Source organism: Cyprinodon variegatus, unplaced genomic scaffold, assembly GCF_000732505.1.
Source record: "Cyprinodon variegatus isolate N-32 unplaced genomic scaffold, C_variegatus-1.0 Scaffold8, whole genome shotgun sequence".
Taxonomy (NCBI): domain Eukaryota; kingdom Metazoa; phylum Chordata; class Actinopteri; order Cyprinodontiformes; family Cyprinodontidae; genus Cyprinodon; species Cyprinodon variegatus.
Genome location: NW_015150461.1, coordinates 2,157,818 through 2,182,650, shown reverse-complemented (window position 1 = coordinate 2,182,650; position 24,833 = coordinate 2,157,818). Strand labels below are relative to the sequence as shown.

The 24,833-nt window shown below is 37.5% G+C and overlaps 2 protein-coding genes across 7 annotated transcripts in view; one reads left to right on the top strand and one right to left on the bottom strand.

Annotated features, from left to right (window-relative positions):
- The window catches only part of faf2 (Fas associated factor family member 2), a 12,060-nt gene extending 8,171 nt beyond the window's left edge, over positions 1-3,889 (top strand). The window contains exons 8-11 of the mRNA XM_015376713.1: positions 423-600; positions 1,832-2,003; positions 2,395-2,538; positions 2,659-3,889. Of these exons, the coding sequence (XP_015232199.1) occupies positions 423-600; positions 1,832-2,003; positions 2,395-2,538; positions 2,659-2,841 (677 nt within the window). The 3' untranslated portion in view covers positions 2,842-3,889. The remainder of the gene's footprint in view (positions 1-422; positions 601-1,831; positions 2,004-2,394; positions 2,539-2,658) is intronic.
- A 6,790-nt stretch (positions 3,890-10,679) lies between these two features.
- Positions 10,680-24,833, bottom strand: part of rnf44 (ring finger protein 44) — an 18,454-nt gene continuing 4,300 nt past the window's right edge. For 2 of the 6 annotated variants that reach the window (XM_015377211.1, XM_015377203.1), the window contains exons 2-11: positions 24,149-24,341; positions 23,384-23,606; positions 23,114-23,281; positions 20,381-20,554; positions 20,105-20,266; positions 17,193-17,308; positions 16,838-16,925; positions 13,750-13,871; positions 13,574-13,673; positions 10,680-12,737 (exon numbers count right to left, since the gene is read on the bottom strand). In XM_015377211.1, coding sequence (XP_015232697.1) covers positions 12,675-12,737; positions 13,574-13,673; positions 13,750-13,871; positions 16,838-16,925; positions 17,193-17,308; positions 20,105-20,266; positions 20,381-20,554; positions 23,114-23,281; positions 23,384-23,606; positions 24,149-24,255 — 1,323 coding nt within the window. In that variant the 5' untranslated portion in view covers positions 24,256-24,341 and the 3' untranslated portion in view covers positions 10,680-12,674. Of the gene's footprint in view, positions 12,738-13,573; positions 13,674-13,749; positions 13,872-16,837; positions 16,926-17,192; positions 17,309-20,104; positions 20,267-20,380; positions 20,555-23,113; positions 23,282-23,383; positions 23,607-24,148; positions 24,806-24,833 lie in introns of those variants that run through there. The other 4 variants (XM_015377237.1, XM_015377228.1, XM_015377245.1 and 1 more) reach the window with 3 other exon arrangements.

Below are 24,833 nucleotides of genomic sequence, written 5' to 3'. Positions count from 1 at the left end.
GGCAACGCTTGTGGGTCGTTTTCAGCGAATGTCGGTGATTTTAAAGTAATTTTGAGTGATAAATAATTTTTTTTGCGATACTTGCACTTTCCCGGCGGGCAAATGCAATGAAATTTGTACTCTCCTGACAATAAAAACTACTTGCCCCGGGCGATGGTTAACATTGAGTCCTGACATTGCTAGCACTATAGAATTTATCAAATGTCATTTACCCAGAATGCATTGCAATGTAAACATAACTAAACAGCAAACAGTTTATTTATTTATTTTTTACTGTAATGTTTTAAGGTGGAAAATGAATATTTCACCAATAAAGTCTCTTGTTTCATTTAATCCTGGATCCTTTTAAGGTTCAACGTGTTGCTTTCAGTTGTTTAAAGCAGAACCATTGAAGGAGTAAAATGTGTTTTGGTCTGTTTTAGTGTCCCAGGCATTGCGGGAGAACACCTACCCGTTCCTGGCCATGATAATGCTGAAGGATCATAAGATGACGGTGGTGGGCAGACTGGAGGGCGTCATCCAGCCAGAAGACCTCACCAATCAGCTTACATTCATCATGGAAGCCAACCAAACATATCTGATGTCAGAGCGTCTGGAACGGTACTACAACCGTCTGCTTTGAATTTTAAAACTTCCTCTCACATTTAACAGGAAGTGGATCTATTCTTGTAGTGTGTGTTCACAATTTCAGTTCCATTGTGTTTAGAAAAGGGAATAAGAGAGCTGATTGAACCGTCTGCTCTCTGGGAGGATCCATTCTTGGAAAACGTATTAAACACAGTTGTGAGTTGGAAACGCCCCACAGTGCTCTCCTCCTTGCTGCTCCTGTCGTCCATTTTACATCACCATTTCCCCACAGTTGCAGCATTTAGGGAAGGGTGTGATATTTATAGATCTAGTGTAACAGATGGTTTATGTTTTAGATGCATCATTCATGATAGAAAAGTTTCACAAAAGGATCAGATTGAGCAACATCTCTGTGCTCAGTTCAAGCTTCCTGTTATCTTGCTCTTTATTTGAAGTTGTAACTTGAAGGGGGAGAAGTGACCTAGTGGATCGGACTTGGAATCCTGAGGTTCTGAGTTCGAAACCCACTCCAACAGACTGCCACTCTGGGTCCCTGAGCAAAGACCCTTAACCCCACTCTGCTTCCTAAGGGGATGGTTTAAATGCATAGAGTGAATTTTGTTCGTTTCACCTTTTGTCTGCAAAAAGAACAGTTTTATGTCTGGAATTTTACATTTATGACATTTATGTATTTTCTCTAACTTACAGCTGAAGTTGTTTTCCTTCAGTAACATCCTTTTTTGTTGATTTTTTAACTATTGTTATTGTTATACATTTTTTCTAAGGTCCACATTCGTGTGACCGTTTCTCTATAATCTTTTTGCTGCTGCAAACACAACAATTTCTACATTGTGGGACAATAAAGGGATGAGCAATGAGCAGTGTTATCAAAACCTACTACTGCTTAACTACATATAGAGTTGGCTGAATGCTGGTTAAAGACCGCCTGTTTCCCAGTCAGGATAGTTGAGCTGGAAAACAGCGGATTGCTAATTGGATGGTTTCAAAAAAGGTGAATTTGTTTATATGTTTGTGTGTGATATATATACACACAAGCACACACACAGCCTGGTGGTTAGGACGTAGAGCTTGGAATCCTGAGTGTTTGAGTTCGAAACCCACTGCCACTCTCTGAGCCCTCCGATTGCTCCAATGGCGCCCCACGATGGCAGCCTTCTGCTCTGCAAGGGGATGGGTTAAATGCAGAGGTAAATTTCTCCAATGTGAGATCAATAAAGTTCTATTATTATTATGTTTATTTCAGAGAGGAGAGGAACCAGACCCAAGTCCTGAGGCAGCAGCAGGATGAGGCCTACCTGGCCTCCCTCCGCGCCGATCAAGAGAAAGAGAGAAAGAAACGAGAGGAGATAGAGCAGCGGAAGCAAGAGGAAGAGAAGGTCCGACAAAGTGCTCTGGCAGAGGAAAGGAGGCGAAGGGTGAGTCATTTTTCTTCTTTTATTGTCTTAAAACACTGGAGATCGACCTATACGGGTTTTTAGGAACAATACAGATTTCAACGTCAGTAAATCGGGATATCTGCCGCCAATTTTCTTCCTCCCTTTACATGGAAAAAAGTGACATGACGACAATTGTTACAAAAATATCAGGTTAAACAAAAACAGTTTTACTCCTAAATCAATGGAGGGAGCAGCTCTGCATGTCCGTCACTTTACCTAAAGGCATGGCTGCTGAGCGCACTAATAAATCGGCCCATCCCGATACAAAGAAAAAAAACTGGAATATTGTATGGCCCTTTTTCCCATCTATCTCTAGAAACTGCTCTGCACTTCTATGCTGTCTTTAATTTCTAATCCACAATGTCTACAGACACTGGAGGAGGAGAAGGAGAGGAAGTCGGAGTGTCTTCCTCCAGAGCCGCCGGCCGATGATCCAGAAAGTGTCAAAATAGTGTTTAAGCTGCCGAATGATACGAGAGTAGAAAGACGATTCCTGTTTGGTCAGTCTCTGTCGGTGAGTAGCACTTGGCCTATTAAACATAAAAATCAGCAGAGATCACCAGTGGTAAAGAAATCTTTCTAGTTGTGAGCTTTGGGTTGTTGGCGTATCCGCTCAGCTGTTCTCCTTTTGCAGGTAATACACGACTTCCTTTTCTCTTTGAAAGAAACTCCAGAGAAGTTCCACATAGCTACAAACTTCCCCCGCCGAGTCCTGCCCTGCCTTCCAACCGAGGAGCAGTCCAACCCACCCACTCTGAAAGAGGCGGGACTCAGCCGCTCCGAGGTCCTTTTTGTTCAGGACCTGACGGACGATTAATAAATGACATACCTCTTCCAAGTGGAAACGCATTTTCCCCCTAACACCCTCCCAGTTTGTTGTTTTCTTTTTTTTTTTTTTTTGATATTTTGTCAAATGGCCATAATGCTTAAGGAATCATTGAGATAAAACCTTCTCCTGGAAAATGAAACCATCCTGCATCCAGTCCACCTTTAGCTTTTTACAGGGTTCCCCAAAAGTCTGGAAAGTCTTAAATTTTATCCAATAAATATTTCTTCAAGTTGTTCCTTGAACTCATTTTATGTTAAAAACACCTTTTCCATCATCTTTATAGCTGCCATCAATCCTCCCTCCTCAACTATAACAGTAGCTTATTGATGCCTGCTGACATTCACTAAAGCAGTAGCATAACTTTGTTCACATCCATCTTTTTTAATGATCGTTGGGCTACTAAGAGAGCTGTTTTTTTTATTATATTAGAGCAGATGCAGCATGGAGACGATTTGATTTCCACGAATGTGAACGCCTTGGCTGTTTCTGTTACTCCTGTTTGGTCCGTTCGTCCCATTTTGCAAACGGTATTTTTGACAAGCACAACCAAATCTATCCATTGAGTTGAGTGCAGAGGGGATTCTCAGTTCACACTCTGAGGGGGGGGGTGGCGGACACCTTGCAGAGGGAAGATGGTCGGATCGGGGCAGGAAAGAAATACGGGAACCCTGTTTGGAACGAGCCATTACCTGTACATAAGTCCAATATTTAACATCCCCAAATTGACCTTATTGTTTCATTTTGTTTTGACTCAGTCTGTCATTAAATGACCAAATGCAGGTTTGTTACTATGTAAAGCAGACTGCCTCAATCCTATGAAGTTTAAACACAATATTTAACAGATGCCACAGCTTTTACATGTGGCTGTAACTAGTGTAGTAAAAGTCAGCCCATAGTGTGCCTGTGGTTACTCATAGATGCCTGTTTTTTTTTTTTTCTTTTTGTTTTTTTTTTTGCCTGTAACACCAGAATGGGCTCATGTAAAAGATGTAATTTTCCAGCTATAAATTAAAAATGTTTTAAAAATGTGGGTTTATTGAGATTATACAGAGACTCTGTGTGGTGTTGGCGTCTTATTTGTTCTCGTCTGGTTGGTGAATGAAAGAAGATACAGGCTTTAGTCATAATCAATGTTTTTTTTTTTTATTGTAGTCATGTCAAGCCTCTGTTTTCCACATCCAGACTTGTTGAATAGTCTTAAAATATAATTTAAAGAACGGGTAATAATTCAAATGCATTCTGAAATAGGTTTGAATAAATGCAGGAATAACATTTAGAAAGGCCATACCCTGGCATCCAATCTTTAAAGGAAGTTAGTTCATCTTTTTTCTCAGACTCATTTTATCCACACAAAGTAATGCATCCATTCTTGATTCAGCATAATAAAGGGTTTCTGCGGGTCATTAAAAGTCATTAAATAATTTTTTTTAATTAAGGCCTTAATTGGCATTAAAATTAATTAAATTTGATAATCGTGGCATTAAAATGCTTCGGAAAAGAAGCTTGAGGCGGACAAAAGGCTAGAGAATGGGGGAAAATGCATATTTGAAGCAAAACGAGGAACTCGGGACATGGCTATATATATATATATATATACACATATCAGAATCAGAAATACTTTAATATTCCCAGAGGGAAATTAATTTTGTTACACGCTCCAGTTACAGTTTTATATATATATATATATATATACACACATCCAACTACAGAATAGAGATAAAAATTAAGAATAAAATATGATATAATATATACACATATAGCTCTTCTGTATATATATATATATATATATATACATACACTCACCGGCCACTTTATTAGGTACACCTGTCCAACTGCTCGTTAACACTTAATTTCTAAGCAGCCAATCACAGGGCGGCAACTCAGTGCATTTAGGCATGTAGACATGGTCAAGACAATCTCCTGCAGTTCAAAGCGAGCATCAGTATGGGGAAGAAAGGTGATTTGAGTGACTTTGAACGTGGCATGATTGTTGGTGCCAGAAGGGCTGGTCTGAGTATTTCAGAAACTGCTGATCTACTGGGATTTTCACGCACAACCATCTCTAGGGTTTACAGAGAATGGTCCGAAAGAGAAAAAACATCCAGTGAGCGGCAGTTCTGTGGGCGGAAATGCCTTGTTGATGCCAGAGGTCAGAGGAGAATGGCCAGACTGGTTCGAGCTGATAGAAGGGCAACAGTGACTCAAATAACCACCCGTTACAACCAAGGTGGGCAGAAGAGCATCTCTGAACGCACAGTACGTGGAACTTTGAGGCAGATGGGCTACAGCAGCAGAAGACCACACCGGGTGCCACTCCTTTCAGCTAAGAACAGGAAACTGAGGCTACAATTTGCACAAGCTCATCGAAATTGGACAATAGAAGATTGGAAAAACGTTGCCTGGTCTGATGAGTCTCGATTTCTGCTGCGACATTCGGATGGTAGGGTCAGAATTTGGCGTCTACAACATGAAAGCATGGATCCATCCTGCCTTGTATCAACGGTTCAGGCTGGTGGTGGTGGTGTCATGGTGTGGGGAATATTTTCTTGGCACTCTTTGGGCTCCTTGCTACCAATTGAGCATCGTTGCAACGCCACAGCCTACCTGAGTATTGTTGCTGACCATGTCCATCCCTTTATGACCACAATGTACCCAACTTCTGATGGCTACTTTCAGCAGGATAATGCGCCATGTCATAAAGCTGGAATCATCTCAGACTGGTTTCTTGAACATGACAATGAGTTCACTGTACTCAAATGGCCTCCACAGTCACCAGATCTCAATCCAATAGAGCATCTTTGGGATGTGGTGGAACGGGAGATTCGCATCATGGATGTGCAGCCGACAAATCTGCGGCAACTGTGTGATGCCATCATGTCAATATGGACCAAACTCCCTGAGGAATGCTTCCAGCACCTTGTTGAATCTATGCCACCAAGAATTGAGGCAGTTCTGAAGGCAAAAGGGGGTCCAACCCGTTACTAGCATGGGGTACCTAATAAAGTGGCCGGTGAGTGTATATATATATGCATATGTAAAAACTAAATCCAAAAAAAGTAAATATCCAACTAAAGTGATATCTATCTATCTATATATATATCTATATATATATATATATATATATATATAAATCATGGGTATTTGTTGATGGCATTAAGATTATTTCTAAGAGCATTAAAAAGCATTTAATAAGATTTACTCATTCATGTATAAACCCTGTTATAGGAAATGTGAATTGACAATGTAAATTCATTACATTTTTAACCGCTGTTCTTTACCAGAACGTAATAATTGATGTAATTTAGTCTCTTTCTTAGGCCTGATTTGTCATGAGGTTGGGAAGATTCCAACATCTTAATATACACAGAAATGCTTTATTCAAAATGTTTCTGTTGAGACGATTTTCCTAATTTTTCAACTAAGTAAACTTTTTTTATTTAAATTATTACACTCTGATTGCTGCACCGGTAGCACTTGCAGCCAATCGAGGCCACAGCCTGATGCGGCCACCATCGTCTCTAGCAGTTGGTCTGATCTAGAATAACCTTGACTAATCAGATGGTTCATGCATCCTAAATGACTGTAGGACATTTCTCCAAAATGTTGGGCTTGTTCCTACTTAAATGAGCTTCCAAGTGTGGATTTTGAGGCTCTGCCTTAATTATTAGCCTAACAGGCAAAAATAAAGTTGAATTTGCTTGAAGTAAAAGTTAGGTGGAGAGGATTCTCAGTTATGTTTGAATATTCATATCAGTTGCCTTTCATTTAAGGGATACTGTAGAAGTCAGCTTGGGAAAAACTGGTCTTAAAATGACTCGACGATGAAGCTCTATAATACTTTGCCAATAAGTTGGCCCTTTCAGAATTCACGGGAAGTGTATGTCTGGAAGCTCACAAATTAAAATGATGGTGCATTTTATATTAAAAGCACCTTTCAATGACGGCAAAAGAGGAATGAAAAACAAAAACTATCAATTTGGTCAAAAGGGGAGCGTTGCTACGGGTCATTCATCCCTGCTGCGGCCAGACGCTGAGATTTAACACTACAACGGCAGTGGCTTGTGCAATGTATAATCTGCAATTGTTTATATTTGACACCCGGTACAATAATCCATCTATATGAATACCTATTTAAACTATGGGGGATAAAAAGTGCCAAAATTAAATAAATAAATACAGCATTAAATAAATAATTAAATGTGTCAATACTTAATTAAATGTGGAATTAAATAAATAAATGTGTCATTCATTAATTAAAACCACGTCACTAATATAAAGTGCCACAATAAATAAATAAATGCAGCGATAAACAATTAATTAAATGTGTAATTCATGAAATAAATAAGGAATTAAATATATAAATGTGTCATTAATTTAATAAAATATGTCTTCATTTTATAAAAAATATATAATTATTTCAGTGTGCATTTAATTATTTCATGGTCCTGTGTCGCAGTGCATCGAAACCATTAAAAGAATCTGTCAAACGCACCCATCAAAGTTAGGGGGCGGTTATCTAACACCTGATTGGTCACCCTGCACATTAAGGCGAAGCAAATCGATTACAGAGCGAAGCAAATCGATTACAGAGACTCGATTCGCGTTAACCCCGCCCCCTAACTTTGATGGGTGAGTTTGACAGATTCTTTTAATGGTTTCGATGCACTGCGACACAGGACCATGAAATAATTAAATGCACACTAAAATAATTATATATATATTTTTAATAAAATGAAGACGTATTTTATTAAATTAATGTCACATTTATATATTTAATTCCTTATTTATTTAATGAATTACACATTTATCGCTGTATTTACTTATTTAATTGAGGCACTTTATATTAGTGACGTGGTTTTAATTAATGAATGAGACATTTATTTATTTAATTCCACATTAGTTAATTATTGACACATTTAATTATTTATTTAATGCTGTATTTATTTATTTAATTTTGGCACTTTTTATCCTCCATATTAAACACCCAGTGCAATAACTATATTTAAATATTTATCTATATAAATACCCATGTAAACACCCAGTGCAATAACGTTTGATGATCTTAATATAAAAAAAGCTGTCTTTTTTGGAGGTGCTTTATATATCCCATGCATCTTCTTCTTTGACTATTTGAGCTGATGTACAATTGAAAAACAATCTAGAAATACATAAAAAATTCTTAAATTAAGTGTATTTACCCTTAATTTGAGTAGGTAAATGAGATAGTTTGCCAATATGAGTGTTTTTACTCTTAAAAAAAGATAGATAAGATGCACTTGAAATAAGACAATGCAATTGTGTTTTCTTATTTTAAGTGTAAATTGTCTTGTTCCATTGGCAAGAGGTCTGTTTTACCTCCTTAATCCAAGAACAAATGCACTTATTTTAAGAAAAAAAATACTTATCTAGATTTCATTTTTTTCCAGTGTAATGCGTACATTTCTCCAGTGAGATCAATAAAGTCAATCAATCAAATATCAGGTCAGAAGCTAAGGGACAATTAACTCAATTTGGGGATCAATCTTTTTTTTTGTGCCTCTCAAAATAATCTGTGAATCAGGGAAAAAAAACAAACTTATGCCAAAACTTTTATCAGCTGAGGTTGAGTAATTCAACTTTGGACTAAAATGTTCTAAAACAATCATTTAAAAGCCCCGAATTAATATTGTTTTAATAGTTTTTTTGTGTGTTAAACACTTCCAACTAGAACAATTAGGTTAAATCATCTCCCAGATGAACTGAGGACCCCGATATTTATCAACTGCAAGGCGGAGACAGATGCCATGTTGGTATACATAATACATTTATTAGTGAACAACCCTCTCAAATCAGCCACAATAAAAAGAAAAAAAAATGATTGCACTACTTGGTAAAGCATAACTAGCAACTTTCATTTAAAAAAAGTACAAATCTTAAAAATTTCAAACAGTATACAGATGTATATATAATACACTAACTAGTTATGTTAAATGCTACAAACAATATGATTCCAATGGAATGAAAAATTATAACATTAATACGAACCATTTCCTATATATAATATATATTAGTAATTTTCTTCCCCCAACCTCGCAAATACAAACATGGAAAAAAAAAAATAAAATAAATGAGGTAACTGTAAATGTGCAAGTACCAAAGCAAAAAAAAAAATATTTTTAATCTGCCTAACCACAGAAGACATGCCCACAGGCCCTGTTGGTGGGTGGGGTGAATCTGGTGTTCAGGCAAAAGGACCCCTGGAGGCAGAGGAGAGTAAGAACAGTAAACCACTATCCCACCACAGCAAAAGTATCATTGGTAAACATAAATGGCATCTACCGAGCAATCAATCACAAATCCTAAATAAACTTTAGCTGCTTATTTGAAAACCTTTTATTCATTTTTTTTTGCACAACACAAGCTGTGAGATTATTCATTTAACTCTTAACAGAAAGACTACAAGACTCTATCTTTAGTTATAATTAAAATTAGCTCATTTACTAGGCCTTAAATGGAAGGTTCTTTTTATTTAACAACGTTTTCTGGATACTGTCAATTAAATATATTTTTTCCCCATAAAGGAATAGTGCTAACATTACCATGAATTAGGGTATCTTCTATATGTGAACAATACATTTTTAAAGATATTCATACACTGAGAGCAAAGAGCCTGATAGGCAGATACAGTACTACACTGAAATAAGTATGACAACACTTTTCTTCTTTTTTTTTTTTAAACTTTTTTTTTGTTTTTACTTAAATCCCTTAAACTATATTGATTTTCACTGACGTTGTTTCGGGGTATTTGTAATAACATGCTTTAAGAATACATGAAATCCATGACAAACTATTGCATTCACGCGTGTGAGTTTTCATACCTAAAAGCAGAACATCTAGCACCTTTTCACTATGGCTTTTGATAAGACTACAGTAGTATCAGAGCATGTATTTCTCAGTCGTTAGGGCAATAACAGTAACACGATGTAAGAACTCGTTTCTTTTGCTTCTTTTTTTTTTAATGTCCCCCTATATAAAATGAAGTTAGCGCAATAAAATCTTGTAGTCATTCAGTTCTATTACAAATGTGTGCAGTACAATGCATGGCAGTTATCAGCTGAGCGTTAAGATCCAAACTCCCAGAACCCGAGCTAACTAGAGCTAAAGAAAAAAATCAGTTGGGATCTGGTAGACGAGCATGCATATTGTGCACCATTAAATAGGTCCCCCCCACCAGATTTTTTTATTTTTAAGATATCCTCCACTGTAACACTTTAGTTTTCTTTTTAAATTCATGCAAAAAAACACATCTGAAGTCGATTTAGGAGTGACTTAGGTAGGATAGAGTGCTCTGTGGCACGTTTAAATATGGGATCACAACTGCTATGTGTGAAAATATGGTCGGAGTACAAGAACGGAAGTCTAATGGGTTTGAATAATACACTTGTAATGAGTTATCTTCTTTTCGGTGAATATTGTTAACATACTTGATCTTTTCTTGCATGCCTGTCTTTAAATGGTGTAATATTTACTATTTCAGACGAAACAATAGAATAATTGGTTACGATAAATCATTTATGGTCGAAGAAAACCAACCAAACTGAATTCAGATATACCCTTTTCATGGCATCCTTTCCATTTGAAATAAATGGACTGCTCATATCTATTTTTTTTTTTATTTTATTTTTTTTTTATATACCGAGAGGCCCTGAGTGATATTTTTTTTTTTAAACTTACAATATATGCCAGCAAATAGATATGTACACATAGGTTAATTCTCAAAGCTGTGGGTTTAACTCATTTAAATGGCTTTTTTTTCTCTTGAAGGTGGCACACGTCAAAGACTCACATTCACTTAAACAAAAGTAAAGAAAAGGCAAGAATCCTTTACACGTCACAGCAAAGGCTCTCACTGCCTGTTAGTGCTCACCGGGGCAGGCAAAGAGACCAGAGTAAATCACAAACATAAGTTCATTCGTTGCTCTTTCCCCTCCTAACCCCTATTTGTCCTGTTTTTTTTTTTCACGCCTAACACGAGCGGGGGGAGGGAGGGAGAAAAGGGGGAGAAGTCCTACAGTGTTTCTACGCGACTGAACACTCCAGCTGAATCTTTTTGGACTGTGGGGAAACAAGACAGCAGTTGGTAACGTGGAGCGCCACCTTATAGACTTCTAACATTCTTCTGTCTTCGAACATTTATCTGAAAGGATCCACACTGAAGCTGTACATACAGTTGCTCTTTTATAACACCGTTAACCACGGCCTAAGACAACGACCTGACCAGATTAGGACACCTAATGCAAAAAATCGTTAGCGCTTCAACGGTTTCCTTCAATTGATTTTTTTTTTCCCTTAAGGATAAAACCAATAAATAAACACGTTGTTTTCTTTTAAAAACTATTCAAAGAAGTGAAAAAGGAAAGAAAAAAAAAGGTATTTTTTTAGGATTAGTAACAGGTTTGTGCTTGTCAACGTCATAAAAAGGCAGATCTGAAATGTTTTTTAACAGTAGGCTAAATACATATATTGGATTTGGCTCACAAAGAAAGAAATAAAAAGCCAGTCTTCCTAAAAGGGGAAGAAAATGTCCGCTCACAGCACGTATTGCTTTCCACACACTGGCTTCCAGAACTCATCAGGATCGGCGGTGCCTTTGGACGAGCTCTTCCTCTCTTTCATAACAACCAGGGTGTAACCACATGCTTTTTTGTTTTTTTTAAACCCCTCCTTGTGGTGCTTTTTTTTTTTTTTTTTAGGTGAGCAAGTTCTTTTTTTTTTCTAGTATGCTATCTTTTAAAAGTGAATCATTTTGGTGGCAATGCTTGATAATATTGCTAGTCTGAATCAACAGTTCATGCAACTCCTAGCATGCTGCCCTGTATCCAGTGGTTACACAAATGCATTGGCTCTGAACAGGACAAACAATGTGCGCACACACACACTCACACACACGCGCGCACACGCTCACACACAATGCTGACATGGAGAGAAGATTGTAGCACTTGTGCAGTTAACGGCGGACGGACTCGACAATCCATCACTGCTTTCGAACAGATCTGTTTTCCGGAGAAGATCACGGGGGTTTTAAGAGTCCCCCCCGCAGCTCCAAGTCCCGTCACTTGCAGTCCATGACCCCTGGCTTAAACAGAATCTGTTTGCCGCTGCAGCAAATCACACTCTCCCCGACAGCTTCGGCAAAGTTTTAAACGATTAGGAGGAAAAACTATTAAAAACAATTGATACGTTATTGCAGAACATACATTATTAACAGGTCACTTTGCCAAACACCTAAACGAACATGCATCTCTGATGGTTAAGTGTCGCCTCTGAACACGAATACCCACGCTGAAGTACTCCTAACATTTTTCTCCTAATTGCACAAGGCGCCCAAAGCCTGTCATCCTCCAGGCTTCTGACTCGTCTCCTCCAATGCAGGACTTTGACTTTTTTTTGTGAACGCCGCCAAAATCCACAAATGGAAAAAAAAAAAGAAGAAAAAAAAAAAAGAGGAAACCCTGTAAACAAAAAGCAGCGAATAATGCATTGCAGGGAAAATCTTTGGAATCTGCAACGTGTGGGGTGGGGGCAGAGATAGAAGTGGCTGGCAATCCCAGAAGTCGGGCTGTAGGCAGTGGGTTTTTGTGACAGACAACGAAGCACATCGGAGAAAACAACGCACTCCAACAACAGTCCTGGATTTCTTTATCGTCAACTGAAGGGGCAGGAGTTGTGGGTTTGTTAAGCTATATTTACTGGAGGACGCAGGTTATGTGGCAGGTGTCCCCAGCTTTGAGGCAAGACTCTGGTGGGTGCAGCTTTTCCAGTTCAGCACTCAGAGACTGGCCTCACTCTGCCTCTCGGTGCACGTCCGAGGCATCCGCTCGACAAATTGGACAAGTGCGATTGGTCTGAAAGTATAGAAAGTAAAAAATACAAACACTGACTATAAAGAGAAAAGTACGGTGGCCCTGAAGTGCAAACTGCGACTACAAATCTAAAAGCGCAACTACATTAAGAAAAACGAAACTACATAAAGCAAAGCGCAACTACATTAAGGAAAACACAATTACGTTAACCTACCGGAAAAGGTAGGTACCAGTGGGAAACATGAGACATCGTTGATTGGACGGCGGCGCCGTTTGACCCTTGAACTGGAAGTCATTCTGCCTGCTGCGGCTTTTGAAAACATGGATATTGTCGGCGCCCCAAACATAGCTGCCGTTATCCAGGAATATTTTGAATCATATGTACGAGGTGATACTGGATATGCTCAAGACTAATCACGAAATTTCAGTTAGTTTGCGTACACTGAAGACGCACTTAAAAGAAGCTGGACTGTTCAGACGACGCAACTTCCGGTTCAAGGATCAAACGGCGCCGTCGTCCAATCAACGATGTCTCATGTTTCCCACTGGTACCTACCTTTTCCGGTAGGTTAACGTAATTGTGTTTTCCTTAATGTGGTTGTGCTTTGCTAATGCAGTTGCGCTTTGCTTTATGGACAATATCCATGTTTTCAAAAGCCGCAGCAGGCAGAATGACTTCCGGTTCAAGGATCAAACGGCGCCGTCGTCCAATCAACGATGTCTCATGTTTCCCACTGGTACCTACCTTTTCCGGTAGGTTAACGTAATTGTGTTTTCCTTAATGTAGTTGTGCTTTTAGATTTGTAGTTGCAGTTTGCACTTCAGGGCCACCGTAGAAAAGTGCAAAAATGCACGAAATTTGACTGAAAATTACTCACCTTTAACCATTTATCCACACATTTAGCGTGGAACTCATGGTTACAAGGTAACACTCGAAGTAGCTGCCGACACTCAAAGTCACTAAAGCACACAACACACCTGTGGGGAGGAAACCAAACATCAGTAAAGAGAGAATCTGCTTTGAAGGATGCGGGAAGCGTGAGAAGAGGCTTACAGCGTCTGTTCAGATAGATGATTCTCTGAGTTGAATCTGTAGGATGGAAGTTGCTCTATATCTGCTTTCGTGAGTCCACGTGGTTTTGCTTCACCCAACCTCTCTGCCAAATTTAGAAGTGCCTTAAGAGACAAAAGATGAGGGTGAATTTAGATCTGCTGCATTAAAGAATGAACAACGGGGGATTCTATGAATCTATAAATATTTTTTTTTCAGAATAAAAACTTTCAAGCTTTGCATGGAATATTTTTTTAGCAGGTTTAACCCAGAATTGTAAAAGTTTAACTTCGATTTTTACATTAAGACTTTGAAGATTATTAGAACCAAAGAATGTAAAGATCTATGAAAGTCAGAAACCAATGGAATTAGTATTTTTAATCTTAAAATAAGATATTTAGATGAAATGCACTTGAACTAAGACAATGCAATTGTGTTTTTTTATTTTAAATCTAAATTGTCTTGTTTCATTGGCAAAATGTGTCTTTTACCTCCTCAATCCAAGAACAAATGCACTTATTTTAAGAAAAAAAATACTGTTGTCATGTCTCCTGGTTATTTAATACATATATGTTATAAAGTGTTATTTAAAGAGTTTGTCCCGAGTGATCTCTTTTCAGGAAAACGAACAGGAGAGAGAAAGCTTCAAGGTGTAGCCATAGAGCATTGACTCTAACAACTATCGCAATGTGTTTCTGAATTTGTGTTCAGTACGATATAAATCCAATATCAAGATAAACGACAGAAAGACAAAAATTGCAAAGAAAGCCCAGAAAAGATTCCAGTACAAACCTCTGAACCTTATTATGCAAATAAGAAAAGTTAAAAAACAATCCACTGGACTTTGTTTCCAAGTTTGAAGATGTTTCGCTTCCCATCCAGGAAGCTTTTTCAGTTCAAACGTTCATTCAAAAGACATTTTTGAATTGAAAAAGCTTCCACGATGGGAAGCGAAACATCTTCAAACTTGGAAACTAAGTCCAGCGGATTGTTTTTTTTTTTTTTACATTTTTGGAATGACTACGACCTGGATGACTGAAGATCTTTACCAGCTTATTATGCCAAGTCCATGAAACTCCTCCAACAGGACTTTTTAGAAATTATTCCTCACTTCATGGCTTCTTGCCCCTTTCAGTTTATCCATCACTGCCTCCTTTATTTTCTGGTTATTACCTGAGTTTTAAAGACGCTACAAGTTACAGGCTAGTAACTAGCCCTAAAGCTATAAACTAGAACTTCCCAGTTAATTCTTTTAAATCCCACTTTAATATAATCTAAACCAATCTAACTCTTATTGACACTGTAGGCAGTGTTTTACAATGAGGTGCTTTTTTTTTGTTTTTAATCATCCTGTTAAGATTTCTCCCCCTCTATCAGTCATAGTCTTGACCTCTGATGTTCTGTCTTTCTTTTAGTAAGCAGCCCCATCAGATACTCTTCTAATACAAGACCTCAATTTGCTTTAATGTTCCTATTATTAAAGCTGATTTTTTTTTAAGCCTAAACTCTTCTCAAAAGGCTAGTATGATGTGTATGAATGTAGTGTACACATCTATATTCCAAAACGGAAGTATAAGGTCAGAAAAGAATGACATTAAAACAGTTATTGCTTTTAACAGGAAACAATCCCATCTAGAAAACAAATATGCATGCGTAAAGTTTCAACCTGGCAGCTGTTAATATATAAATAGACAGATTCCCTTAAGCTGGGTATACACTGTAAGATATTTTCAATCGTTGCACGTAGCTCAGTTCACAGCTTACGATTTATGTTCTCACACTGTGCGACCCGACGCGCTGATGTGATCTACCTGCTCACATTGTAAGCCTAAAAACTACATCAGACTCAGCTCCGCAGTGAGATGGTGCTACTCGGACTTGTCTATCCGGAAACGTGTAAAAGAGGAATCTGAAGCTCACTAGAGTGAAACGTGCTGCCATGGCAGTTTGTGCAACTAAAAAGAAAAGGCGACGACATATTTGGACAAAGACATGGCGAGCAAACGTGGCCAATACGGTCTGTCGATTATACAGAAAGAACTGCATTTCACTCAAACCCCGGCCATGCATCTGTGTTTTCATCTGAGAGGAAGAAGAATCCTTGTTTGCGCACTGAGCGCTTTGCCCACGATGGCCGACTGAAAATCAAACATGTTTGATTTTCTCCTGAACTCATGATTCCTGATGGGGAGGTTGTCCTGAGAAGCTGATCGCCCCTCATGCCCCCGTGTACACTACACGACGCACCATTAGGCTGAAAGTCAGCCCAATCGAAAAACTCTCGAAAGACTGTAGAATCGACCTGAAAAGTGTAAAAATAATAATAATAAAATAAAAATCGCACACTGTAAGCCCGGCTTAAAAAAAGTAAAATTTAGAAAGTACAGACAGTCGATAGAATAGATCTGCCCACATGGATCAGATCAATTTTTACAGATACTAGAATACTACTGATGTAGAATTTTCCTCAATATCTAGTCGAATGCCGATATTTCTTTCTCCGTTGGTTTGGTTAATTTCTTGAAACAAAATTTAAGTCTCAAAATAACAGATTTGGAAAATTTATGAGCTTTTGCAGCTAACTACTGTGTTATGTTAAACTGGAAGACTGTTTTGACAAATACTCTGAGTTTTCAGAATGTAATTTCTGTTTTAGTAAATGAGCCACACAAACAGAGAAAAGCTGTAATATTGAAACAGTGCATCTCTAGCTGTAAAGTAACTAAACATATAAAAAAAGAAAAAACAGCTCTGTGGATACTTTTCAGATGCACTGTGAACGCTCTTTGTGGTGTTATCCCTTATAGAAGTTAACAGAATTACATCAGAAGTAAAATTTATTTACGAAGAAATCAGCACGGAAGATCAGAGAAGACGCAATGCTCAGCTGCCAATTACCCTTCAAGCCTAATTAGATTGTTTAAAACAATGTAGCTTGGATTAGCCAAATTATGTGATTTAAACATTTATACTGAGTAAAAAAATCCCCTTTATCATATGCTTGGCCCTCAGCATCACAAATAAACATGCATTTAATTGACCCATTTTGTTTCTCCAAAGCTATATATATATAAAAACATAAAACACTAACTTCATAATTTTCCATCTCCACATCATCCACATCCAGGTCTAAGCTGATGGCTGGGCCCACTGCTGTTGGAGGCACAGGAAGCATTGACCTGAACAAAGAAGAGAGGCAATACCTACAGTGAACACAGAGTCCATGCTCTGCAGAAATGACCCCTTCAAATGATGCACAATGGAACTTAGAAAGACAATAAGGTGATCAACAGATAGCCAGGTAAGAAAAAAGAAGAAATAAAGTTTTAAACTGTGATGTAATTGCGATTTTGTACGTGTCATATCCGAGAACTGAGTCCTAAATTAAACCTACATGTAAATAGCAAATTCAATTTAATAAACAAACCTTCATTGCAAGTACTTACAGAAAGTAAGGGAGGAAACCAGGGTAGTAAGACGGAGGTGGAGGAGGAGGGGGGAGGGGCTGCTGCAGCCGAAATCTTTGTCCATTCACTCGCCGTGGCAGCATGTGGGGATATGGCTGAAAAAGAGATGAAAAAAAAAAACTGATTTTAACAGTTATCCAACTTTTTTGGTTAAAGGTATATTACAGGATTTTCTCCATTTTGTTTAAAAAGACCCACCCTGCCCAATAAAAAAAAAAAAAAAGAGGGAACAATTATTAAACGCCTACATAAACATATCACCAGAATTATTGACAATTAGGAGGACTACTTATTTTGATGATCCACCCGGAAAAGGAACATCCTCCACTATAGCTTTAAAGCTAAAAATAAACCTGTCATCACCCTATACTGGCTAATTTACACCTTAATAAGCCCTGAATGATAACATGTTTAGAAACTCCTCACAAACAAATAACCATATATGTCATAATTATTTATGTCTGTGAGACTTGGCTATTATTTGCTGAAACAAGTGAAAGCTTTTCATAAAAGATTGAATATTAACAACAAAAGACGGTCGGTACAAAAACTGAAGACATGCTTGGACTTTCATTGATTTGATTAAATTTTTTTCATTTATTAAGGGAAAAAAATAACGTATGGATATGCAAATAAAGTGTGCACATATATGTATAAAAGAATAACGAAAAAGAAAACAAAAAATACTTCATGTTTAAAGGGGGCAGAAAGAAGCAAATGTTAATTTTTTATATAATTACAAAATTAGAAAGCGATAATATCATTGATTACGTAAAAAAGCAAAACAAAATCCTCCTTTTTAACCATCATCCTTATTAAGTTTATAGTAACAATGATGGTTGCAACATTCAAACCAAAACATTTATAGTAGGACTGTCTAACGATTATTTTGCAAATCGATTGATCTGTCGATTATTTTTTCGCTTAATTGATTAATAATCTGATAGCCAACAGTTCCTTTGGACTTTTTACAAAATTAAACAAGGTGAAACTAAAACTTTCAATTGAGAAGTTCTAGATAAGGGATAACGAAAGACGAAAAGGTTATTTGATCTTAAATGCAAAATATTTACATATTTTTTTTACAATCTTGGTATAATTGCTTCTCAAGCTGGGTTTCCCTATAAAGACACGTTTAGAGTCTATACTCAAGCTAATGATTAATCGGTTACTAAATTATTTGACCATGAGTCAATAATCGATTAATTGTTTCAATCCCAATTTATAGTAACAGTATCAGTGAAAACTGTTAATGATGAATAAAAAATATGAATAATGCTTTTAAAAATCACTTAAAAAACTAAATGTATTTACCTATTTAAGAAATAGTTCTTGTATGAAGGTTTAAAGATGTGTATTGGGACATTGCAACTCTTTCCTGTAGTTTTCACAAAGTGTATAATAAAGTCTGTGTTCTGTAGTAAATCATATCTCTCGTCTCACAGGCTAAAATTATTTTGGTTTGAGAGGATCAAAGGCTCGGATTTTTCTGTCTGAACATCATCATCATTAATCCATCTTTACATAATATGAATAAGCTTCATGTCTTTTTAATGTTTAAAAAAAATCTGACTAAAAACAAGAAAGAATGAAGGATCTTGTTTACTAAACTATTTAGGTTAAGATTATGTTATAAGGAAGAAAGCTATGATTAGTTAAAATACAGGGTTCCTACAGCATAAGGCAAGATAAATTCAAGACTTTTTAAGACTTTTTAATGCCACTTGAAATAAAAATTTAAGACCAAATTCACAAGAAAAACCTGCTTGCGACAACTTAACCCAAAGGTTCATTTTAACATAAACTACTGCACTAATGTTTCAGATTTTGAAAAGGTTCCCATACAGGAAGAAAGCTAGAAACACACAAATGACAGATATATTTTAACAATTATTTAACTGAATTCACAAACTTTGTTTTAGCAGGGAACAAAACAAATCAGTTTTAAAGCCACAACATAACCAGTGCTAAGTCTTTTTTGCAGCTATTTTTCTTTGTATGGTTTTCTTAGTATGTTTGATTTGGCGATAAGTGGAGGCGTTGCAGAGACAAGGGTGGAACTAAACTGAGAAATAGCGGCTGTTTCTCTGTAACTCGATTTTGACGCTTTGTGTTTCGTGCTTCGCATGTGTGACTCCACTGCCTTAATTCCCATCGTTCTGAGCTTGAATCGCTTCTTGCATAAAATACACTGTACCTCATATATGTTCCCTGGTTTTAGCCATGGAGAAAACTCTTGGCTGGAGACAATTTTGGTTACATTTACACTTGTTCATATTTTCCAGACCAAAAGTTAATGGCACATCTCCTAAATGTCCCGGCCGCAACAACGCTTTTATTGGTTCCGCTATCGGGATGGAACCAATAATGACGAGCCGTTATTTAAAAAAAAATAATAATAAAAAAATTGTCAATTTTAACGTTTTATTTAGATTACAAAAATAAATCATAATAAAAATAATCCTATTTATGATGTTTTAAAAATTAAGACCTACAAAAGACTGATTTAAGACATTTTAATACCAATTAAGGCCTTAGTTTTATTTTGAAGAATTCAATGCCTTTTAAGACTTTTTAAGGACCCGCGGGACCCCTGAGATAAAACTGTGCCCCAATATTAACTGAACTAAACCCAGTGCAATGAAAAGATGATGAGAAGAAAAACTACAAGGTGAGTTTAAACAACTTCTTTCTGCCCACACTGTACCAGTTCAGTGGCTCAGAGGAACCATTAAGAGATTGGTGCTGCAGTGAATGGCTTTCCAGCTGTGAATCTGAGTTTCAGAGCACGTGTTAAATAGGTATTGCTAATTGCAAAGTCAATTTCCTTCTGGAAACAAAAAATAAATAAATAAATAAAAAAGTAATAAAAGAGTGGCAGGCCGTCTTACCACTCCGAAGGGAAGCTCCTGATGCAGAGGCTCTTGAGGAAGATACTGTAGGGGCAGTGAAGGAGGCAGCGCTGGTGGATGATGAGAGGGAGGGTAGGAGAAGGTGCCCAATGGGTGCTGGTCCCCTCTTAGGTCAACTTCATTGTCTACCCTCTGTAGAGGCTGTCAGCAGAGAAAAAAACGTATTATCAGACCGCACTAACACACTGGCTCAGAAGCTGTTGAAACATACTAAGACTTGCTGTGTCAATATTAATAAGTGTTTATGCTGCTCACCATGCGTGGGTGCTGAGGCTGTAAAGGGACAAACTGGCTCAAAGGAGTAAGGTGCGGCGGCTGGTGGGGGGGTACAGATGGGGTCGGGTGCAATACAAAATGTTCGCTGGACATCAGTGGTGGGAAAGCTTGAAAAGACACAGGTATATGCTGCATGGTGCATGCCTGTATGAGCTGGGGAGAAAAGACAATAGAGCAAAAACAAAAAATGACTTTCAGAAAAGAAGGAATGCAGATAAAGCTACTTTACTCCTGATATTAACAAGAAGGAAGCTTGAATGAGAGCATGTTTAAGCATGTGGTGAAGAAAGGCAACACAGTGCAGAAAAACCACACCACTGACAGGACAGTCACAACACTAGGCTAACAAAAAAAACGATTCCCAAAACACCCCATACAGTGCCCGGCTAAAGTATTCATAGGACTTGAACTTTTTTAGACAAATTATGACCCAAATTTCCGTCTATGTGATCAATATGGAGGCATTTCAGACCCAGTAATCAGGGCGATAATCCTGCAGTGTCTGTTTAGACCAATCAGGTCTGCTTTGTAGAAAGCTTTGATCGCACATTATGGAAACCCAGCAGGTTGGATAATCTTGGCCCCATACCCTCAAATATGTTTGAAATTACATGAAAAAGAGAAGAATATATTTTTTCATGTATAAGGGAAAAGTGGGGGTGCTCTGATAACCCCGCTTAAATGTTTTCATAATTGCAAAACAGTTTATAGTTAACATCAACACAACAAAAAATGTCCAAACTTGCCAACGAAAAAACTATTGTTTTTATATTGTAGTTAGTATTTGCTGATTTTATGACTTAAAAGAGCTTTATGTTCAGCTGAGCTGTATTTTCTCACTTAAAACATCTTAAAATGACTTTTTCCCCACTCATCACAGTGAATAAAGCAGAGCCAATCTCTAAATTGATTCTGCAAATGTACACAGAGACGACGTCGGTACATTTTAATCGCTGCGCTTCAGGATCGCCAAATACTGTGTTCTGTCAGACAAGCATACCCATTGTAATACGCATGCGTGCGCATGCACAAAGGGAAATTTAAACAACTTCTGTTACATTTGCAGATCAGTATGACTATCTGAGAGTTTAGCTGCTAAGTCAGGGTGTGAAGTAGTGAACAGAAAAAGTGAGGCTCTCTGTGTTTAAAGCAGTTTAGCTTTAACCCTTCCAGGGAAAGTTACCATTTTTGATCAACTGCATACCCCTTACAAATGGAGTCCCACTGTCCCTCAGTGAGGTCTAGAAGCACAAGATCTATATCCAGCCATTCAGCAAAGATCCTGCTACATGGCTGTACATCTTATTTTGGAATTTGACCAATTAGATGAGCCCTTGAATGATATATTACCTACTGTAAATGAAGTTGGAAAGAAAAAGTTAGGTCAAGAATAAAAGGTAAAAAGCTAATTAAAAGTTAAAAAGTAAAGTCAAAAAGTTAATAAGCATAGTTAACAAATATATTTAGGTTTATAAACAAAAAAATGTAAGTTGCAGTATCAGTATTAATGCCTCTAAGGTGATGCTGTACCGTAAAAAAAAAAAAAAAAAAAAAAAAGTGTTTCTTTCACTCTCAGAGTGTTTTTCATGAATTTCTTGTAGAAGCACTTTTGTTATTTGGTTGGCATTTCTTGTTATTACATTGAAATGAATTTTTGCCATCAAAATATCCATAATTTTTTAATGTTACAAAGGCAATAAGGTCTTGTCCCGGATTCCAATAACACTATTGGATTGAAATTTTGATTTTCAAAGTATTTCACTGAGCACCATATAAAGAGTTAATTTCTGTTTACGTCAGACAAAAACATTTTGTTCATTACATCACTAATAAATAAAACAGCCTACCTGACTTTCGGTATGTTTCTCTGGTAAGTTTGTGTGTTTACCTTCAACTACAACTTTTTTGTTTGTTTCACATATAAATAAAGTAACCTAGTAGACTTCCTTCTACTCATTTTCACAGACGGATGCAAATCTGAGGTCTTACGCATGCATATTGACCATGGGTATGATGGTCTGACGGGGTATGCTGATCTGACAAAACACCGGCTCAGTTGTACAGTGTGGCTGGAGAAACACACTGTACAAACAAACAGGTCTATTTTAACTTTTTTACATCATGTTTGGGTTTAACATCTTGCTGTGAACCAAGTTTGATGTATTGTGATGAAAAGTAACTTTACATTTCTACATTGTATCCCTGGAGCATACTATAGAAAATATTCCTAGATCCTTATTATGCCACTTGTTCTCTAATGTTGTCTGACAAACTGACATTTTTGAAGGACTCTAAATATCCTGAGATTAAATGACACAGAAGTGGATAAATTAGGGGACTTTTAAAGCAGCTAAATTATCAGAGTAAACAATAGCCAATTACAATTTCACACTATTTCCTTATCTATTCCAAGTCACTTTTTGTTGATCTACCGTATAAAATAACAACAAAATATAAAAACATTTCTGTCTGCAATGTGAAAAAGTTCAATTTCTATCAATTCTTTTGCAGGCCACTGTATTACGCTTCTTCACAGAAAACAAGAACATCCATTGTATTTTTGCTGAGATGCTGTCAAATATCGAAGTTATTAAAAACCAAGCAGCTTGTTTTCTTTTTCTTTTTTAGCCGTGAACACTGACAGATTGCATGGCTGGTATGGTTTGCTACATGGATGCCACTGACATTTAAGCTCTTCCTTTTCAAACTCACAGGAGGAGGAAGGCAGCAGAGCAGAGAGAGCTGTCCGCTGAACATTACCGAGCATGCTGGGAGTTGCTGAGTGTTGCACCCTGGAAGCGGCTGCCCGGCATGAATGGGAAATCCATGGGTCGTCACCGTCGTAACAGTGTAAGATATTGGAACAGATCCCTGGTGCATCTTTATAAATGAGAAATAAGGGAGGGGTCGGTGGTAGAGTTTTATGAAGGGTTTGTTTAGATTTAAATAAAAATGTGAAGTCATTTTCCCGTGTTATGTTACCTGGTCATGTAGATCCACCATGATGGGGCTCTGCTGGGGCAGGTGGGCAGCAGGGTGAAGCATGCGTGGTACTGTGCTGGTGTGGCTGTACTGTCTGGACTCATCTAAAGAAACCTGTTGGGGGTGTTGGGAGAAAAAGAGGTGGTGGAAGTTCTCATCCTGGATCTGGGAAGTGTGCTGTACAGGTCTGTCTCGTCTCCCCCACTGGTGTCTCACTGGTGGGCTGAAAGGTCAGGAACACAAATTAGATTTACGTCTGCAATCCTTCAGCTGGCTGCAAAACAAAATAAAGTAATACACACAAACATATGTAGAACCCCAATGCATTTATATTGATAAAATAAAATAATAATAACAAATTAAGAGCAAATTCCGCAGATTCTTTGTGTCACTTAAATTTAAGTGAAGCGCTTAAAAAAAGTGCTCTACTTTGCTTTATCTCATTATTTTCAGCTCAATTCATAAAATACCATAATTTATTTGCATACAGGCAGCCATATTTACAGCTGCATTATGTGGTTAGACTAATTTAACCACGTTTAATTGGAAGAAATGTGACTACAGACCAAAAAAAAAAAAAAAAAGATGATGCTTTTACTAGATCACCTAGATCTCCAACCAATTCCTTAAACAAACATTACTCCACCCATAAAACCCCAATGTTTATAAGCAGCTTGTGTATACCTAGGTTTTCTGTTATAGTCCCCCTAAATCAATTTTTGCAGGAAAAGATGTGACAAAAATAAAAGAGAACGAGAAAATCACCTTCTCCTGAGATGCACTGGGGCGTTGCAGGGCTCTCCGAGAAACCTCCTGGGGTTTAAGGGGGCTGTTGGTGGCAGCCTATTTACTGCTATTTCCCATGGTCGCATTGGTGACGTCGTGCAGACGAGTCACACTCTGGGGAAGGAAAGTGTACAGTGGAGGCACTTGTATGTTGCCTCTGATTGTCTTAACCCTGGTGTGGAAAAAAATACAACAAAAAAACCCCACCACAAATGAGCAACCATGTGCTTCAAACATATTTAAAATTGGACATAGGACATTAAGTGTTGGAAACAAAAGAAAAACTAAATAAAACTCGAGATAAAACTACACTTAGTCAATTTGTACATCACTGTAATAACACCATCCCTCAATTATGACAACATGACCCCCCCACTTTGAAAGTAATAATGTTTTACACCTAAATGGGGATAAGAACACCAGGGAACAACAGTTATGTAGCAATTTATATGACATGCATTATAGTGTGTGAAAAAAAGCACTAAAATGTATTTCCTCTCTCCCACCACATGGTAATACTCATCTATATCACATTTTGGTTTAAGATGCAAGTAGCATAGCACTACCTTAAAGTTTAAAGGAATAGTACACCCAAAACATGATTAGCCTTCATTTTCTACTCACCCCCATGCTGAACAACACTCTGGAGTACTTTTTTGATATC